Consider the following 15,956-nt stretch of genomic DNA (forward strand, 5'->3'; position numbering starts at 1 on the left):
AACCTGCCACTATACAGAAACAATCTCTGCCTTGCTCACATCCGGCCTATGGTGTTATTTATTATTATATCAGGCGTTTTGGGGTGAGCCAATCAGCACCACGGAGAGCTCCTGCATCTCTGCGTCGTCATGGACAACGCCCCGGTAGTAGCTGACACTTCACGTCACTTGGTTTTGAGGTAGAACTAATCAATAAACATATCACACACACACACACACACACACACACACACACACACACACACACACAAACACACACACAGTATACTTTATATGATGTGTTTATGTACAAACAGCTGTGGTCCTTAGTTCTGATTGGCTGCGTCACGTTCGGGAACATTGTAAAAGCTGTCGCTTAGCAACCACGTTGTTTGGCTGGTCACCGATAAAACAGTTAATTAACATGTTTTCAGCAAGTTACAACCAAGCGTGTGAATATAATTAGTATTTAAAGCCCAGTATTCATGAATGTGTCTTTTTCTCTCTAACCGCTAATCATCCAAGCGATTACGCACAGTTTCTGCGCAAACACCTCCTCTTTTGTTCCCCATTCATTAAGCGACGTCAGTAAACCGAGGATGTGTCACCGTAAACGGTCCCCCCCCTCCTCCACGAATCAGGCGACTGGCCCTTTAAGGGTTATGTAGCCGGGCCAGCCGATGTAGGACGAGCCGACCGTGTGCGTCTGCCTGCCTGCCTGCCTGCGCTCCCGCTGCCATCCCCATCATGGCCTCCACACCGACACCGACACCACCACCGAGGATGAACCGACCAGCCAGCGGCCCTACCCTTCTTCCCGGTGCGGAGACGGACGTCAAGCCGAAGCAGAGGCACCGGTAGAAGCGAGCCGCACCGGGGGAGAGCCGCCTCACATCCCTCCCGTGCCACCCCGGTCTCCTCCATGCCTTCGTCTAAAGCCAAGTACAGCTATTCGATAAAGAGGGGTGCGAACCCGGGCTGCGGCGGCGGCGGCAGAACTATGACAACGGACCGGGATTATTCCGTTAATCTGTCGGTGCAGCAAGTGCTGAGCCTTTGGGTGCAAGGCACGACGCTGCAGCACTTCACAGGTATGCGCAATGAAAGGTGCCGTTATTCTGTTTTCATGCATTCAGCTGTTCACACACAAGTCCTGCACCACCAGCCGGTATACACTGTATAGTTGTGTCGCCTATGGGTGGCGTTTTTGCGCGTCCATTTTAAAGCAGAATAAACCTACATGTGTGGTATTTTCACTGAGCAGAAAGGGCAGGTCCGTACCAGCAGCTGTACAACCCCAGCCCCCCTTGCACAGCGAGTGGATGCCGCCCGGGCCACAATAATAAATATAAAAAAATGCCACTCCTCTGTTCACGCGTACGGAGTCAGTGGATGACATCAAAGTAATCACAACATGCGACTAATTAATCTTTGTGCTGCGTGAATGCGCCTTGACTGTGTAGTAAATGAGTGTCGACCCCCCTTCCCTCCCTTCTCCACCCTTTGTCTTGCAGTCCAGTAATCAAGGGGGCAATTAGAGGCAGCATCCTCAACTCTGGGCATGTGTCTGGGATGGTCTAGACTCCAAGAACAGTGAGGTTCAGTTTTGAATCCATGCTTTTCTCAGTGTGCTTTTTAACTGCTGGGGCCAGGTCATAAAAAGCTTCCATGCACTGATATTAATAAGCTGCAAATATGGAGCTTTGGAGTATCCCAATGACAACATAGTAAGGTGCTTCCTGCAGAGTTCCTCTCAAACAAGGAACTGTTCTGATGATGAACTTGTTCCCTAAGGTTTTTATTTCACATGGACACGATTGACAATGTTCCCACAATAGATGCTAATACTCTGGCGGTGATCCATGCATTTTCTTGAGGTGTGGGGGAGTTTCAACGGGCACGATCTGGGGGTGAAAACACTGTCGGTCAAGTGCAGATTAAAAAAAGAAAACAAGAGAAGCAGACATTTTATCTCTTCCTCTACAGGCTGGCTGCACTTCCTCAGCAAGAACAAAATTGCGGGCCGTCATCTGATCCAAACAGTTTCATTATTTTCTGAATGTATGAAGGGGAAACAGGGGGTGATGTGTACAGGAACATCAGGACCGCCCGGTCACCATAAACACAAGATTATAGACATTGTTGAATTCTTCCCTGCAGAGAGAGAGAGAGAGAGAGAGAGAGAGAGAGAGAGAGAGAGAGAGAGAGAGATAGGGAAGCAGAGGCGGACATGTGGTCATCATAGCCAAGTTGGCACAGACCCATCTTATGAAACGCAGCTGACATCCTGTGTTGAGACAACACATCAAGCAAGAGCGGAGAGGGGGGAAAAAAGAGAAGGTAGTTAATGATGCTGACTAAGCAGCGCATGTGGAAGTTTGTGGAAGCAGCAAAGCTTGTGAGGGAGACTTGAGAGAGCACGGTGCATGAAAAACTTTCCACCCGATTTCTCCCGTCAGCCACCGCGGCTCAACAGCCAGGTGAAAAACGACCTCCTGAGACACGAGATAAGGTCAGGGGGAGAGAGGGAGTGTCAGCGCTGCACAACAAGAGCGACTCACTGCAGAAGCACATGTAAACTCTTGATATATACGTCGAACCCCTTTGCCCTTTCCGTGAGGCACCAGGGAGTTGCTAAACACATGAGTTTCCTGTTTATGATTTGTGTTCTCGCAGCAGTTTCACTTCAGCAAACCATAAAAGGAAGATAGTTTGCTTTATGGTCTGTAAATATGAGCTGCAGTGTTATGGCTGCTATTGGAAATATATAGGGGTTTGACCACCACCCAAATTATATACTTCATATCAGCGTGGCGCGATAACACACGGATAGTTTTATGTTCCCAGGTTCTAAAAATTAAATTTCCCCATTGTGGGATAAATAGAGTAATTCTTCTTCTTCTTCTTCTTCTTCTTCATCTTCTTCCTTCTTCTTCTTCTTCTTCTTCTTCTTCTTCTTCTTCTTCTTCTTCTTCTTCTTCTTCTTCTTCTTCTTCTTCTTCTTCTTCTTCTTCTTCTTCTTCTTCTTCTTCTTCTTCTTCTTCTTCTTCTAAAATATGAATCTCTAAATAAAACTAAAGAACATTTATGCTACAGACTCCATACTATCTTTTAAAAGTGTTTGCCAGACAACGAGGCATCAGCTTACGGTCACCCAAACAGAAAATACGGTGGCCATTTGTCGTCATCTTATACATGAAGTTATACGTCAGCCTAATCATAAAACTGTGACTTAAAAGGGCCCCTTTCTGTTTTCCGTTCAGGTTCAGAATCAGAAAAACCTTTCTGCATACGGGGAAATTCTTTTTGTCACAGCAGCAACAGAATATTACAAAATAAGATAAAAAATGGCAAAAATAAGCAATAAAGTTAAATTTAAAAAGGGAATAAATATAAATAGACATATATACATATAGTGCATTTGTTCTTGTTTTGTTTGTTTTGTAATAATATAATATGGAGTGAATAAATATGAGTAAATATGTGCAAATAGTGCAAAAACATTTGTGATGTTGACGGGTTAGTTGAAGTTTTCACTCCACAGTCAAACAACTTTCGTTTGCTTTAAACAAATGTCTGTAGCATGTGAGTAAACACATCAACGCACCTGCGGCGATGGTTCCACTTCTGACGGTAACAGCAATATTTAAATATCACCAATGCAAAAAATATTAAAACTAATATTTTTGGTTGCACATTTTCCTGTTTACTGTTAAAAAGCTTTTGCCACTGATGGAAACCAAAGGTCCGAAATTGGTTGCCAACCTCTCTCTCTCCCTGTACCGGGACAAACCCATCGTTCTTCCCCCTGATGGATGAACTCAAAGCCCTCGCAGAGCTCCTGCCGTCCTGCCGCTTTGACTTGTTCGTGCAGAAACTGACCTCTTATCAAGCCACCAAAAAAAAACATGATCTCCTGCTTTTTTTTACGCCTCTCTGTTGACAGGCGAGCCCTAAAGCTGCCGTGCAGACAAAGACCTCGTTCGGTCCGTTCGTTGCGGATTAGCAGAAGTTAATGCCGTGCTCGGACTGTATTTTGGTATCTCTGAACATGACACAGCACTCGAGTCGAGCACATCTCTCGCCCCACAGGTGCTGTTTCCAAACTGTGACTGTGACCACCTGCACCGCTGTCCCCTGAAATTAAATGTTCAACTCAGCCTCCAGCATCTGCTAAACTGAAAAAAATGACCTGCCAAGAGTCATTTCTATCAGCCCGGGTAAATAAGCAGCCGTGTGCTCTCACTGAAACATTTCTCCCTACCAGCTTTAGAAGAAGGACAAAAGAAATCCCTTTCTTACCAAGTCATTCAAGTGTTAGTGTTCAGCTTGACAGGTGACTATTTCCCATTTATCCATCAACAACAGGTTTGACAGACAATTGGGTCTTAGTTGATCGCAATATCATAATGTAGTAATACTCCATTACAAGCAGGAGTCCTGCGTTCAGAATGGAAGTTACGGAGCAAAAGTTTTATCAGCAAACTTCAAATATGAAAAGTAAAAGTTCTGCAGAAAAATGGCACTTGGGACTCATATATTCTTATTTATATATATGACATTATTAGATTGAATACTGGGGACTGTACAGTAGCTGGTCAAGGTGGAGATGGTTTTAACTTTTATACAGTAGACCAAATCACTGCCGCATTAGCAACACATCACTTCCAGGTAGACACCCCATGGTTGAGATATGTGCAGTTGGCAAACTTGTTCATTTCTGTTGAAGTTTTCAGACGTAATTATAACATGAAAGCTATATATATATCCAGGGCGGCTGTGTGCTCAGTGGTAGAGTGGGTCATCCTCCATTCGAGAGATCGTCGGATCGATCCCCAGCTCCTCAGGTCCACATGTCGAAGTGTCCTTCAGAAAGAAACTGAACCCCGGGAATGTGTTGTGAATGGTTAGGTTAGATGGTATGTAGATGTCCACTACCATCAGTGTGAATGGGTGAATGTGACAATTAGTGTGAAAGTGCTTTGAGTAGTCAGAAGACTAGAAAGGCGCTATATAAGTACAAGTCCATTTACCATATACCATATATATAGTAACACCTGGTGGTCTGACCTATCTGACGTTTCTGCTGAGCTGATTTTATGTACTGTTTTCATTTGACTACATTTTTGTTAAACCAAGTTTAGGGTTACCAACGGCAAAATCTCACCATCGGTCGGACTAACTGCTAGTTTTGGGTGGTGTATTTTTAGTCTGTGGCCCAACAGGTTGTCTCTGACCTTGCGTTAGTCAAAGGGGTGTTATTAATGAGATATGAAAGCATCAAATACGGTACGTGACAAGAGGACTGTGTGTCCACTTGTTCCTCACCCCCTTTTGTCCACCGCCGTTGAACTGTGTTTACGTGAAGCAGGGTTTTTCTGCCTGAAAGTTATTGTAAAACAAACATTGTAGTTGGGTCTATACAGTCTTGTCCAGTGGTTCCCAACATAAGGGTTCTGACCTCCTCCAAAAGTCACAAGATAAATCTGAGGGATCATGAGGTGATTATGGGAAATGATGAAATCATCTGAGAAGTTTGGAGAACTGTTAACTCATATTCATAGCTCGTAGCTGTAAATGCAGTGGAGTAAAAAGTACAATGTTTGCCTCTGAAATGAAGCACAGTAGAAATATAACAGTAGCATCAAATGAAGATAGTTAAGTAAACAAGTATCTCAATCTTGTGATTGAGTCGGTGCTCTGGGTGCCAGTGGTGCTGCTAACGGGACATAACAGAGGTGGGGTTTGTTGGACACGTCCTCCTGTGGCCCCACATGCTCCTGTGTTGAGCATTGCGTTAATCCGTTCAGGCTTAAGTTGGCCGACAGATGCCCGGCCTGTGCAACTGGGACTTGATGAGGGATCCTGATGGAGCAGGGCGGGATGTATCTGGGTACTTTCCACTGGTCCAACGTGGCTCTGTGAAACATGTTTGTAGCAGTTTCTTAACAAGTGAAACCAGATACAAGCAAAACTATGTGAAGAGTGTATTTGTTTACATGCTTTTTTTTATCATCAAATAATGTAAATTATTCTGAAATGGATCATTCTACATTATTAGGTCTTTTACTTTTGGTACCTTGAGTATATTTTCATGCTAATACTTTGAATGCAAGAATTGTATTTGTAAAAGAGTAAATTTACACAGTTTCACTGCTACTTTTACTTAAAGGGGACAGACTATGCTAATGTTTAGATTCATACTTGTATTTTTGGTTTCTACTAGAGCATGTTTACCTGCTTTAATTTTCAAAAAACACATTATTTTTCTCATAGTCTGTCTGAATTTACCTGTATTCACCCTCTGTGTGAAACGCTCTGTTTTAGCGCCTGTCTCTTTAAGACCCCCTCCTGGAAAAGCCCAGTCTGCTCTGATTGGTCAGCCCTGTTGGGTTCTTCCACATCTGCGCACTTGACGTCACTGCAGCCAGGGAATGACTGTAACACCACTGTAGTGTCACCTTCTACCTTTAAATAGTATAGTTGAGACATCACAAACATACGGAAGTCCTGACGGCTCGTTTAAAACCACTCTCTGAATACAGGCCGTGTGGATTCCTCTGTGGATTAAGCATTTTGATACTTTCACACGATTTATAATAAATCTACAATATGGGACCTTAAATAATAATTTTTTCTTTATTTGTAGTCCCCTCTCTCTAGTTTTCTGAGCTGTCAGAAATTCCTGTCCAATTTGAGTTTAAGTCCGAGGCTCACATGAACAGGCGTTTAGCGCTTGGCTGCTTATAATCACAGTCGGAAAGATACGACCTGAACCTGTAATAAACTCCTCCGAGGTACATTTAAATGATTGGGACATCCTTGGCGATGGCAGGCCTTGATTGATTTACGGGTCACGGGCCGGAGGGAGCACAATTAGCAGAATGGAAAGCATCCATCTCTCTGACTCCTGTCCCTTCACAGACATCTCCGTCCTCTCTTGCTCGATGGACGGGCGATGATTATAGAAAGACAGCAGCGTGATCTAACTGACGTGCCCTGTCACGGAGGACAAAGAGCCGTTATGTCACTGTGCTGTCACGTCTCTCTCGGCCCAGCGCAACAGTTGATTGCTGGATCAATAAGTAGATGCAGGCGCTCAGTGGACTGTGGAACAACTTAAACAGATATATGAGTAAGAGCTCCCTCTGTGCTTGACGAATACTTTGTATAGAATCGGGTCTTCAGATGTTTATACCACACAACAATGTCACATTTCCTGTTTAGATCCCATCATCCAAACAAAACAGGCTTGGGGTTTTTTTTACACAACATTCTTGAGCTTTGGGTTGGTCGTTCTTGTTCCTCGATCGCCATCTTTTCTCCTTGAATAATCCCATAGACAGCTGGCTTCTCCTTGCTCCTACGGTGTCACTGGTTCAAAGCAAGGCCCCTCGCTAGCCACAAGGCCAGAGCTCTTCATGTAAAGCCAGTTTGTTAGAAAGAAAGAGAGATGAGGAGGAAGAGAGAAACTTTGAGCTAACCTCTGATTTGGTCCATCAGCTTCTATAAAGATATTTTCTTTCTTATGAAATCCGTTATAAAGGCAGCAAAGTGATACGTGTTCTCAGCAATGACACTTGAGTCGGGTGAGCTCAGTACATAATTAGATGATTGGGAACAAATTCAGCATTTTTAGTTGTGCAACTCAATGAGCAGCACAAATGTTGAATTCTTCATCTGTAGTTCCGGCTGAAAACTTTCACAAAAGGCTGTGATATATTGTTTTAGATTAGATTTTACCATTTACTGCTTAATGTCTAGCTCCTCGCAGCTTGTGTGAAATTTCACTCAGAGCGCTTTCAGACATCACTACCTCAGGTCCATTACCATGGTCGGCTGCCTCCTCGATGAGCCCTGACTTCGACTTTGACGTCCATAGATTGAAAACCTCCCTTGCAGACTTGTGCAGCAGCAAGAGTATCCGTGCATCCTGATCTGTATCTACAACACGCTCTCAAAAAAAGTCTGTTTAAAACTCCATCAGGAAATCTCCCAGTAGCCCACGGAGCAGGATAACATTCTTCCGGAGCAATGAAATCTCTGAATTTGCATGACAAGGACATTTTATCTTTCCCTATCCGGGGAGGAGTGTTTGCCCTATTCTTCACCGTAATGAAAAACCTCAGGGATCAATCATTTCTCTCTGTCTTTGCTAAATGGGGTACTGCAGTAATTTATTACTGCACTATCATAAAGTCGGAGAACTTTTGAGAGACAGATTGATTAAATAATGGTCTAAATCTAAGCAGCAGCCAAGAAATCCTGACTTTTAGTCCCTGGTGTGGGCCAAGCTCCTTCAAGAATGGATCCTACATTTCCCATAATGCATGCAACTTTGATTAGACTCCATCAGCAAATGTTTGACGACTTTTTGCTTGAAAAGTGACAAAAACCATTTAAGGCAAAGTGCACTCCAAAATCAAAAATGCATAACTTTCCTCTTAAGCCCAGTTCAGAGCACAGATTTGCAGGACGAGGTTGCAGAGATGTGAACTGGCCCATCTCATCCTGACTCAAGCCAGCTTACGTTGTCGCCAGCAGCTGCTTTCAGAACATAAGACTCATCAACTGTTTCGACAGCCAATCAGCTCGGACTGTGGCAAAGTCCAATGGTCAAGTCAGTAACAAAATGTTGGAGCAGTTTTGGACAGAGGCTCAACGAGGGAGAAAGAAAAAGAGACAGAGTCGGGTCAGCTAGAGAGTAAATGAGGGGAGGGAGCACCGTTATTGAGAGCAGTGAATCACAGAAATAAAAAGTTATTTTTTTCCGTCTCACCACTACTTAAAATGCAGCAATAGCAAGTACCTCACTATTACCGCTCTCATTTATATTTTAAGATGCTACAGCTATAAAAAAAAAAAAAAAACCGTTAAGATGTCTGCCTGGTCTGGAATATAATGGAACTAGATGGCACTGTGCTTGTGGTGCTCAAAGCAGCAAAAATAAATTTGAAAAACCCAACAGCAACATCTCTTTCCAGAAATCACGACCCAGTTACTCAAGATAATCCACAAACCTGGCTGTGAGCAGTTTAATGTTCACTATTTTCTACCAAACAACACCTACCAGCTGTAACATCACACAAAAGGAAGTGTACTCATGGACCAGAAGCTTGTGCTCTAATGCCATCCTCCTCAGCTGAGCTGACCCTTTAAGAGATTATCAATAGTTGCTTGATTAATTGTGTGTAATGTATCATAAAATGTAAATCCTACAGACTGTATAAAAGATGGACGTAGCCTCTCCCTCAAGGTCCGTTCTCTCAACTTGATCCAATCATCCTCGCCAACAAGAATCGCCATCATGTCAGACTTTGACTCGTTTCCTCTTACCAAAAAAAGGTATTGATGTGACATTGGGGGGAGGGCCAAACATCCATCTGGCTGACGTATACCTCAGAGGAGCTAGCTGTCACTCAAGAGGCAGCGCCCCTAATTATTCACAAACTTTAAACTATTCATATAATAAAAACTAGCCTGGTAAAAAAAAGGCACCCCCTCAGTGTTAAACATACATTACATAACATAACAGGAATCTTTTAAATACTTTATTTGTATTTTTGAGTCAGTATCTGATGTGTTTTGTCTCCCCCTGTCAGAGATGTGGTACTGGGTGTTCCTGTGGTGTCTCTTCTCCTCGCTCTTCGTCCACGGGGCGGTGGGGCTGCTGATGTTGGTCATGCTGCAGCGCCACAAGAGGGGCCGCCTCATCACCGTGGTGCTGGTCAGCGTGGGTTTCCTGGCCTCCCTCTCCGGAGGCGTCATCACCAGTAAGTCCAGTTATACTCCTGTCTTTTTGTTGTTGTTGTTGTTGTTGTTTTAATGCTTTATTAGACTGACCTCAACAGCGTTCAGCATCCAGTCAGCCAGAAGAAGATGGGAGGTGACACCGTGGGAAAGAGAGAGGGATGGGGGGAGTTTGTGTGTTAACTCCTGTCAAACAAAGGAAGAGAGGAGTTGACAGAGAGATATTTACCCTCTCCTTTTGTGTTTATGTAGCGCAGGAAGGAATATACATATCTTATTGTTATTTTAGTTTGATTCAGAAAATGTGGTGATAATTTAAGCAGGGCTATTGATGTATTTATTATGGAAAATCACGAGTTAACATGTTCATAAATAAGTGATGTAGCCTCTGAAGAAAGACTGTCACCGCATCACAATGAGACTGGGAATTGTTTAGAAACTGGTGCCAACATGAGACCTATGAAGCTACATTAAATTCAAATTAAGCAAAGTGGGCCTGGACCCATTAGTTTGTGGTAACGTAATTAATTTCTGTTAATACTTAATGAAACACTCAATCATAATAGGCACTGCTGAAATGACAGGGGCCTTAATGGGGCACTCCAGCAGTGATACACATTAAGATCTGATTAGGTCAAGGCGAGGACGACATGTCGGGGACCACGACAACAGGATGCAACCGAGCTGCATTTTGGGAGTTGTAGGAAGCAGCGTTTACAGACCTTGAAACAAACTAGAGAGTCAGGATGTTTCCTCTTCCACTGCACTGATTTCACTGATTTTCCTGCCTTTCACGAATGTCGCTGACGGCGACATTCGTAGCCGGACGCATTATGTCTTCCGGTTGTCCAACTGTCCATCCAAGTCTCGTGAACGTAATACCTCAGGAAGCCCCTTGAAATTTGGCACGATTGTCCAGTTGGACTCAAAGGAGGTCAGAGGTCAAGGTCACTGCGACCTCACTTTTGTCCATAACCCAAGAATTTCTACGCTAACTATGACAACATTTTACACAAATGTCTAACAGGATAAAATGATGAAGTGATGACATGTTAAAATACAAAAGGTCAAAGGTCAACCTCACTGCGACATCATAATGTCTCATAACTCAGGAGCAGAAGGGGAGATGTTTGGTCGGATCCGGAATCCGTGACATTGATCTTGAAACTGTGTTGATGTTCAGATGTGAAGTCTCCACTGTGTATACAGTATTATGGACGTAAACTTCATCTTGACTGTTTGGTGGAGGCATACAACCTTCATTAGTACCTGATCCTGAGGCGTCTTACTTAAAAACAAAACTATAAACAACATTAAAAAATTAGTTTGACAAAAAAAGCCAAAGTTGACAGTAAAAACATGCCCAAGACAAAAACTGTGCCTCGAAAAATGATCATCTGATCAAAGTAATGGTCACATTAAAATACCCCAGATTACTTCATGTGGTCCTATGATTATGCAGGGATGGGCAATATGATTGAAAATAATCATGATAATAATGCTTAATACAAATACTTTTATGGTGTTGATATACTGTACAGCGTATATACAAAATCACATGCAAACAAATCAGTTGTAGCAATGTTTTAAAATGTATATATCACAAAGTTATTAAAGTGAAACTGAAATAATCAATATTGTATCCCAGATCTAGCTGTACCCTGCATTTAAGCTACATGCTTTCTGGTCACCTGTTTTATTCTTATTTGTTCATCTGAAAGCACCGGATATAATTTAAACTTTGCTTTGTCTTTTATTACCCTCCTCTCAGCGCAGAGTGTGATCCCAGGTCGTGTAAATACGTCTAAATCCATCTGAGCGTAGGGCAGGAGCTCTCTCCACTGAATGAATCACTCTCCGTCATAGACGCAAGCTGGACCCCAAAATAGAAAAAACACTTTATTATTAATGTGTAGCAATCAGGCGGAGCAGATTATTGACTGTGAACACACGCGCCTCAGTCTCACCTGCACGTCTGCATCAGCCTGGACTAGAGTCAAAGTGCGGCAGAGCAAAGGGAGCGATGTCAGCTGAGCGGAAGGAAAGAGAAGGTCATCCTCGAACATGAGGAGTGTAAGAGAGACAAAACATGGACCTTTAAAGCCCGAATCTTAAGCTTTACTCTATAATATGAAGTATTAAATAAGAAACAATCAGATTAAAAGAAACAAAAACTCCTTTGGTCTCATCTCATCTCATCTCATCTTCAGCCTCTTATCCGGGGTCGGGTCTCGGGGGCAGCAGCTTTAGCAGGGGACCCCAAACTTCCCTTTCCCGGGCCACATTAACCAGCTCTAACTGGGGGATCCTGAGGCGTTCCCAGGCCAGCGTGGAGATATAATCTCTCCACCTGGTCCTGGGTCTTCCCCGAGGCCTCCTCCCAGCTGGATGTGCCTGGAACACCTCCCTAGGGAGGCGCCCAGGGTTCATCCTTACCAGATGATCCTGAACCACCTCAACTGGCTCCTTTCAACGCAAAGGAGCAGCGGCTCTACTCCGAGTTCCTCACGGATGCTGAACTTCTCCCCCTCTCTCTAAGGGAGACTCCAGCCCCCCTCCTGAGAAAACCCATTTTGGCCGCTTGTACCCGCGAATCTCCTTTGGTATTATTTATTAAGAATTCAGCTTTGTTTTGATCTGAATCTACTGACAGTGGTCACTTAAAGAAGAAGAAAGAAACTCACACAGTAGCTGAACATCGTCACATTTTGTTTTCAAAGTAAATATTAGACTGTTATTTTAGCTTTGTTATTTTACGCTTTTCAGAATCGACATATTTATTAGATGGGGTTCATTTACGAGAGGACTTTGCAGGATATTTTAGGCCTGTTTTTATTTACATTTTGTCAAATTAGCACCATTAAGTTCTGAAGTAGTAATGTAACTTTTTCAGTTGATTTCAATCCAGATTTATGGGCGTTTTCTTGTGATAGACATTAGAGACAATAAAGTTTCCAGGACGTGAAAGTCAAGCTGAATTTAGAGAATATATATATATATATATATATATATATATATACTATGTATCTGTGTTCATATTCGACTTAGTTATGACTCAGAGGACATTAATATCCTCCGGAAGCTGTGCGTGATGAGCAAGACAAACTACAACAACATCGGCACGATCCATTTCACCTCAGTACTAAAAAAGTATTAACAGCTCCTGAGCTAATGGGCTGCATTCACATCCTCCGCAGGGCTGTGTCACTTAAATGACCCGTTTGCGTGACGCCCTGTTGTGTTCTTCAGCCCCCTGATGAAGCACAACTAGACTTTATATTTCACACTTATTGTTTTACGTCACAGCGTTGTTATGATATAAAGGCAGGTTCATTTCAAAGAGAATGAAAGAAAGAGACGGAGGGACTGTGCAGGAGCTTGTTGCAGGAAACTGTTACACAAACGTCTTTTACTTCTTTTTTTAAAAACTTTTTGGTGACAGTGATGGAGGCAGGACTCACCACAGCCTCAACACGTTCATTCAAAATGACTAGAAAGACTTTTGCTTTCACTAATCTAATCTAATCTGAATGCCTGAGTGCTTTCAGCCAGTTGCCCCAAACTGCATTTAAAGTGGAGTTCATTAAGAATATCTTGATATTTGATGATGGAATTTGATGTATAAATAATAGATTTGTTCATATATTTGGCAAAATACACATAAGCTAATTGATTAAATAACATAATGACACTGATTTGGAACTTGGACAATGTTTGCCTTAAAATATTCCTGAAAATTCTGAATATTTCACTTCTCATTTTATACATATATTATATTTCACCCAGCTGAACCGCCTCATACCAATGAAAGGAGTCCAAAAAAAAGCAAAAAGCAAGATCAAGGGCAGGACAACTTTTAACCAGAATTGTGGGCTTATGTGAGACCCCATCGCTCACAGTATAAAGCTGATTATAAGGCCTTTAAATCCAACTTAATCTCTCAGTTTTGTTTAGTTCTGAAGCAAAATCAGGCCACTCTGTGCTCAGTTTGGGTCCTGGTATCAGAGATTCATAATGGGTTCCTCTCGTCGCTGTCCGTTTCCATGACGATGGCCCAAACAGCGTGAACACAGCGTGTGGCTCTGCATTGAATAACGTCCCCACATGAACGCTTCAACCATCTTTTGACAAATATTCAGACACAAAAACGGACTTTTGTGCTCCCGGCGGGCAGCTGAGGAGACGAGGACGGATGTGTTTGTCCTCATTGTGAACGGTCGGTCTGCAGTAATGGTGACAGGCCGTGACAGACAGCTGTGTTTGAGCGCTGCACCCATCTGTTTACTTGCTGTGTGTGTATTAACACTGGTGATGTGTTTTTTCCCCCCTCAGGCGCAGCGGTGGCGGGGGTGTACCGCGTGGCAGGGAAGGACATGGCACCGCTGGAGGCTCTGGTGTTAGGCGTGGGCCAGACCGCCCTCTCCATCATCATATCTCTCTCACGCGTCCTCGCCACTCTGTGAAGCGAAACCCCTCGACCAGGTGAAGCACAGACGCTGAGATGGATGCGAATGGATCGAGCCACTGAGAGACTTTTTAGGTGGCTGTGTTTGTGGAAGGGAGAGGAGGCGGAAATGCTCTGGACCTTTGGGGCTGGATGCAGGAGACAGCGCCCCCCGGTGTCTCTGTTCAATCACGCTGCAGCTCAGAGGGAACTCAATGCAGGCCGGTTGTCCTCGTGTCACAGAGCAGCACCAGGCGGAGGCGGCGCCATCCTCAGCTTCTGAACTTGAAAGCCATGTTTTGGGGTGTTTCCAGAGTTACATCTCTTCTTTGTGCCAACAGCCTTCTCTGGGACATCCAGATGCCTTTTATGGCCACTGACTCTTGAAGGCTTTCTGTTGCACTTGTGGGGGGGGAAAAACTCTCTTTTTTTTTTAACAAAACAGCAGCGACGACCTGTGGTGATCCGACGATCTCCTTCGATGATCAGCGTGAGAACAAAAGTTGAGCAGTGAGCGGTGTTTAGGAAGTGTCAACCCAACAGTGGTCATCAGCAAAAACGCCATTTTTCTTCAGTGTTAAACATCCGCCTCATCTCTCGGTCTGCAAAGTGTTCAAGTACAGATTATTATGATCATTCCTTTTGCTATACCGGTTTCAAAGCTGCACCATCCAACTCACGAACGAGATGCAGCTTTGAGTTTAGCACTTTGTAAACGTTTGAGACGCTTCGTTTCCTAAGAAGGTGTGAAATCAATCGACGTGGAGGGGAAAAAAATCAGTATCGGCGCTACGTTTGGTTTGAAATATTGATTAATTGTGTGCCAACGAACGCTCTGACTGGAGTTAAAGGAATATTTTGACACATTGGGAAACACGCTTATTCCCTTTCTTGCAGAGAGTTGGATGAGGAGATGCTACTCTCACGTCTGTGCACCCAGCCACGAGATAGTTAGCTTAGCATATAGACTGGGCACAGGGGGAAGTCGCTAGCCTGACCATGTCCAAAGGTAACAAAACCTGCAACCAGGAGGTATAAAGATCAGTCTAAAAACATCCATTTGCAGGTTTTTTTTTGGCTGGGTGTGATAACTTTAAGGGTGAGTTACAAACATGATATAACATGTTAGTTACTAAGCTTTAGAGGTGCTGGTAGGCAGCTTTTGTTACCTTTTGGACAGAGCCAGACAAGCTGTGTCTGCCTGTTTACAGTCTTTGTTTAAAGCTAAGCTAACTGGCTAACTGGCTGCTGCTTCCAGTTTAATATTTACCATAAAAGAGTCTATTTATATAGCACCATTCTATCTTACGAGATAACGTGTGGGCTGGAGCGAAGCGCCAACTTTGTGATTCGAGGACGACCCACTCCTGAGCCACAGATGCGAGAGTGTTGTCAATCTTCTCATCTAACTCTCAGCAAGAAAGCAAAGATTTTCCCAAACAGACCACAAACATAGGCCTGGACAAGCCCCCAGATGTGTTTGCGTTGAGCTGGTTTCATTCAGGCCTGGTCAGCGTAAGATCAGGATCAGGTTCCTCTTATTCAGGTTTCTAAGAAAGATGTGTTGGTATGAAAAGGGGTTGCTTCTGCTGCTCGAGAGTCACATTTACAGACAAACTATTCTGTGTGTGTGAGTCCTGGTGTAGATTTACTACATACATTGTCTGCACTGCTACAGCATAAATCCCCCCATGGAAAGGCATCCCTCCGCGGAGAAGGTCAGACGGATTCTGCTGCTCAGAAGGCCATCTTTCTATGGCTTCCTCTTTTGCTTTGTTTCGTT

General features: G+C 43.6%; 1 protein-coding gene across 1 annotated transcript; it reads left to right on the forward strand.

Annotated features, from left to right (window-relative positions):
* Nucleotides 1-901: 901 nt before the first annotated feature.
* On the forward strand, nucleotides 902-15,505 carry tmem170b (transmembrane protein 170B; the record flags this gene model as incomplete). The annotated part of the gene is made up of 3 exons (XM_083926055.1): nucleotides 902-1,070; nucleotides 9,582-9,752; nucleotides 14,062-15,505. 3 exons carry the CDS (start codon nucleotides 902-904, stop codon nucleotides 14,190-14,192), a joined length of 471 nt encoding a protein of 156 aa, XP_083782181.1. The 3' UTR covers nucleotides 14,193-15,505.
* Nucleotides 15,506-15,956: the final 451 nt, after the last annotated feature.

Source organism: Echiichthys vipera (assembly GCF_963691815.1).
Source record: "Echiichthys vipera genome assembly, chromosome: 13".
In the NCBI taxonomy this organism is placed as follows: Eukaryota; Metazoa; Chordata; class Actinopteri; order Perciformes; family Trachinidae; genus Echiichthys; species Echiichthys vipera.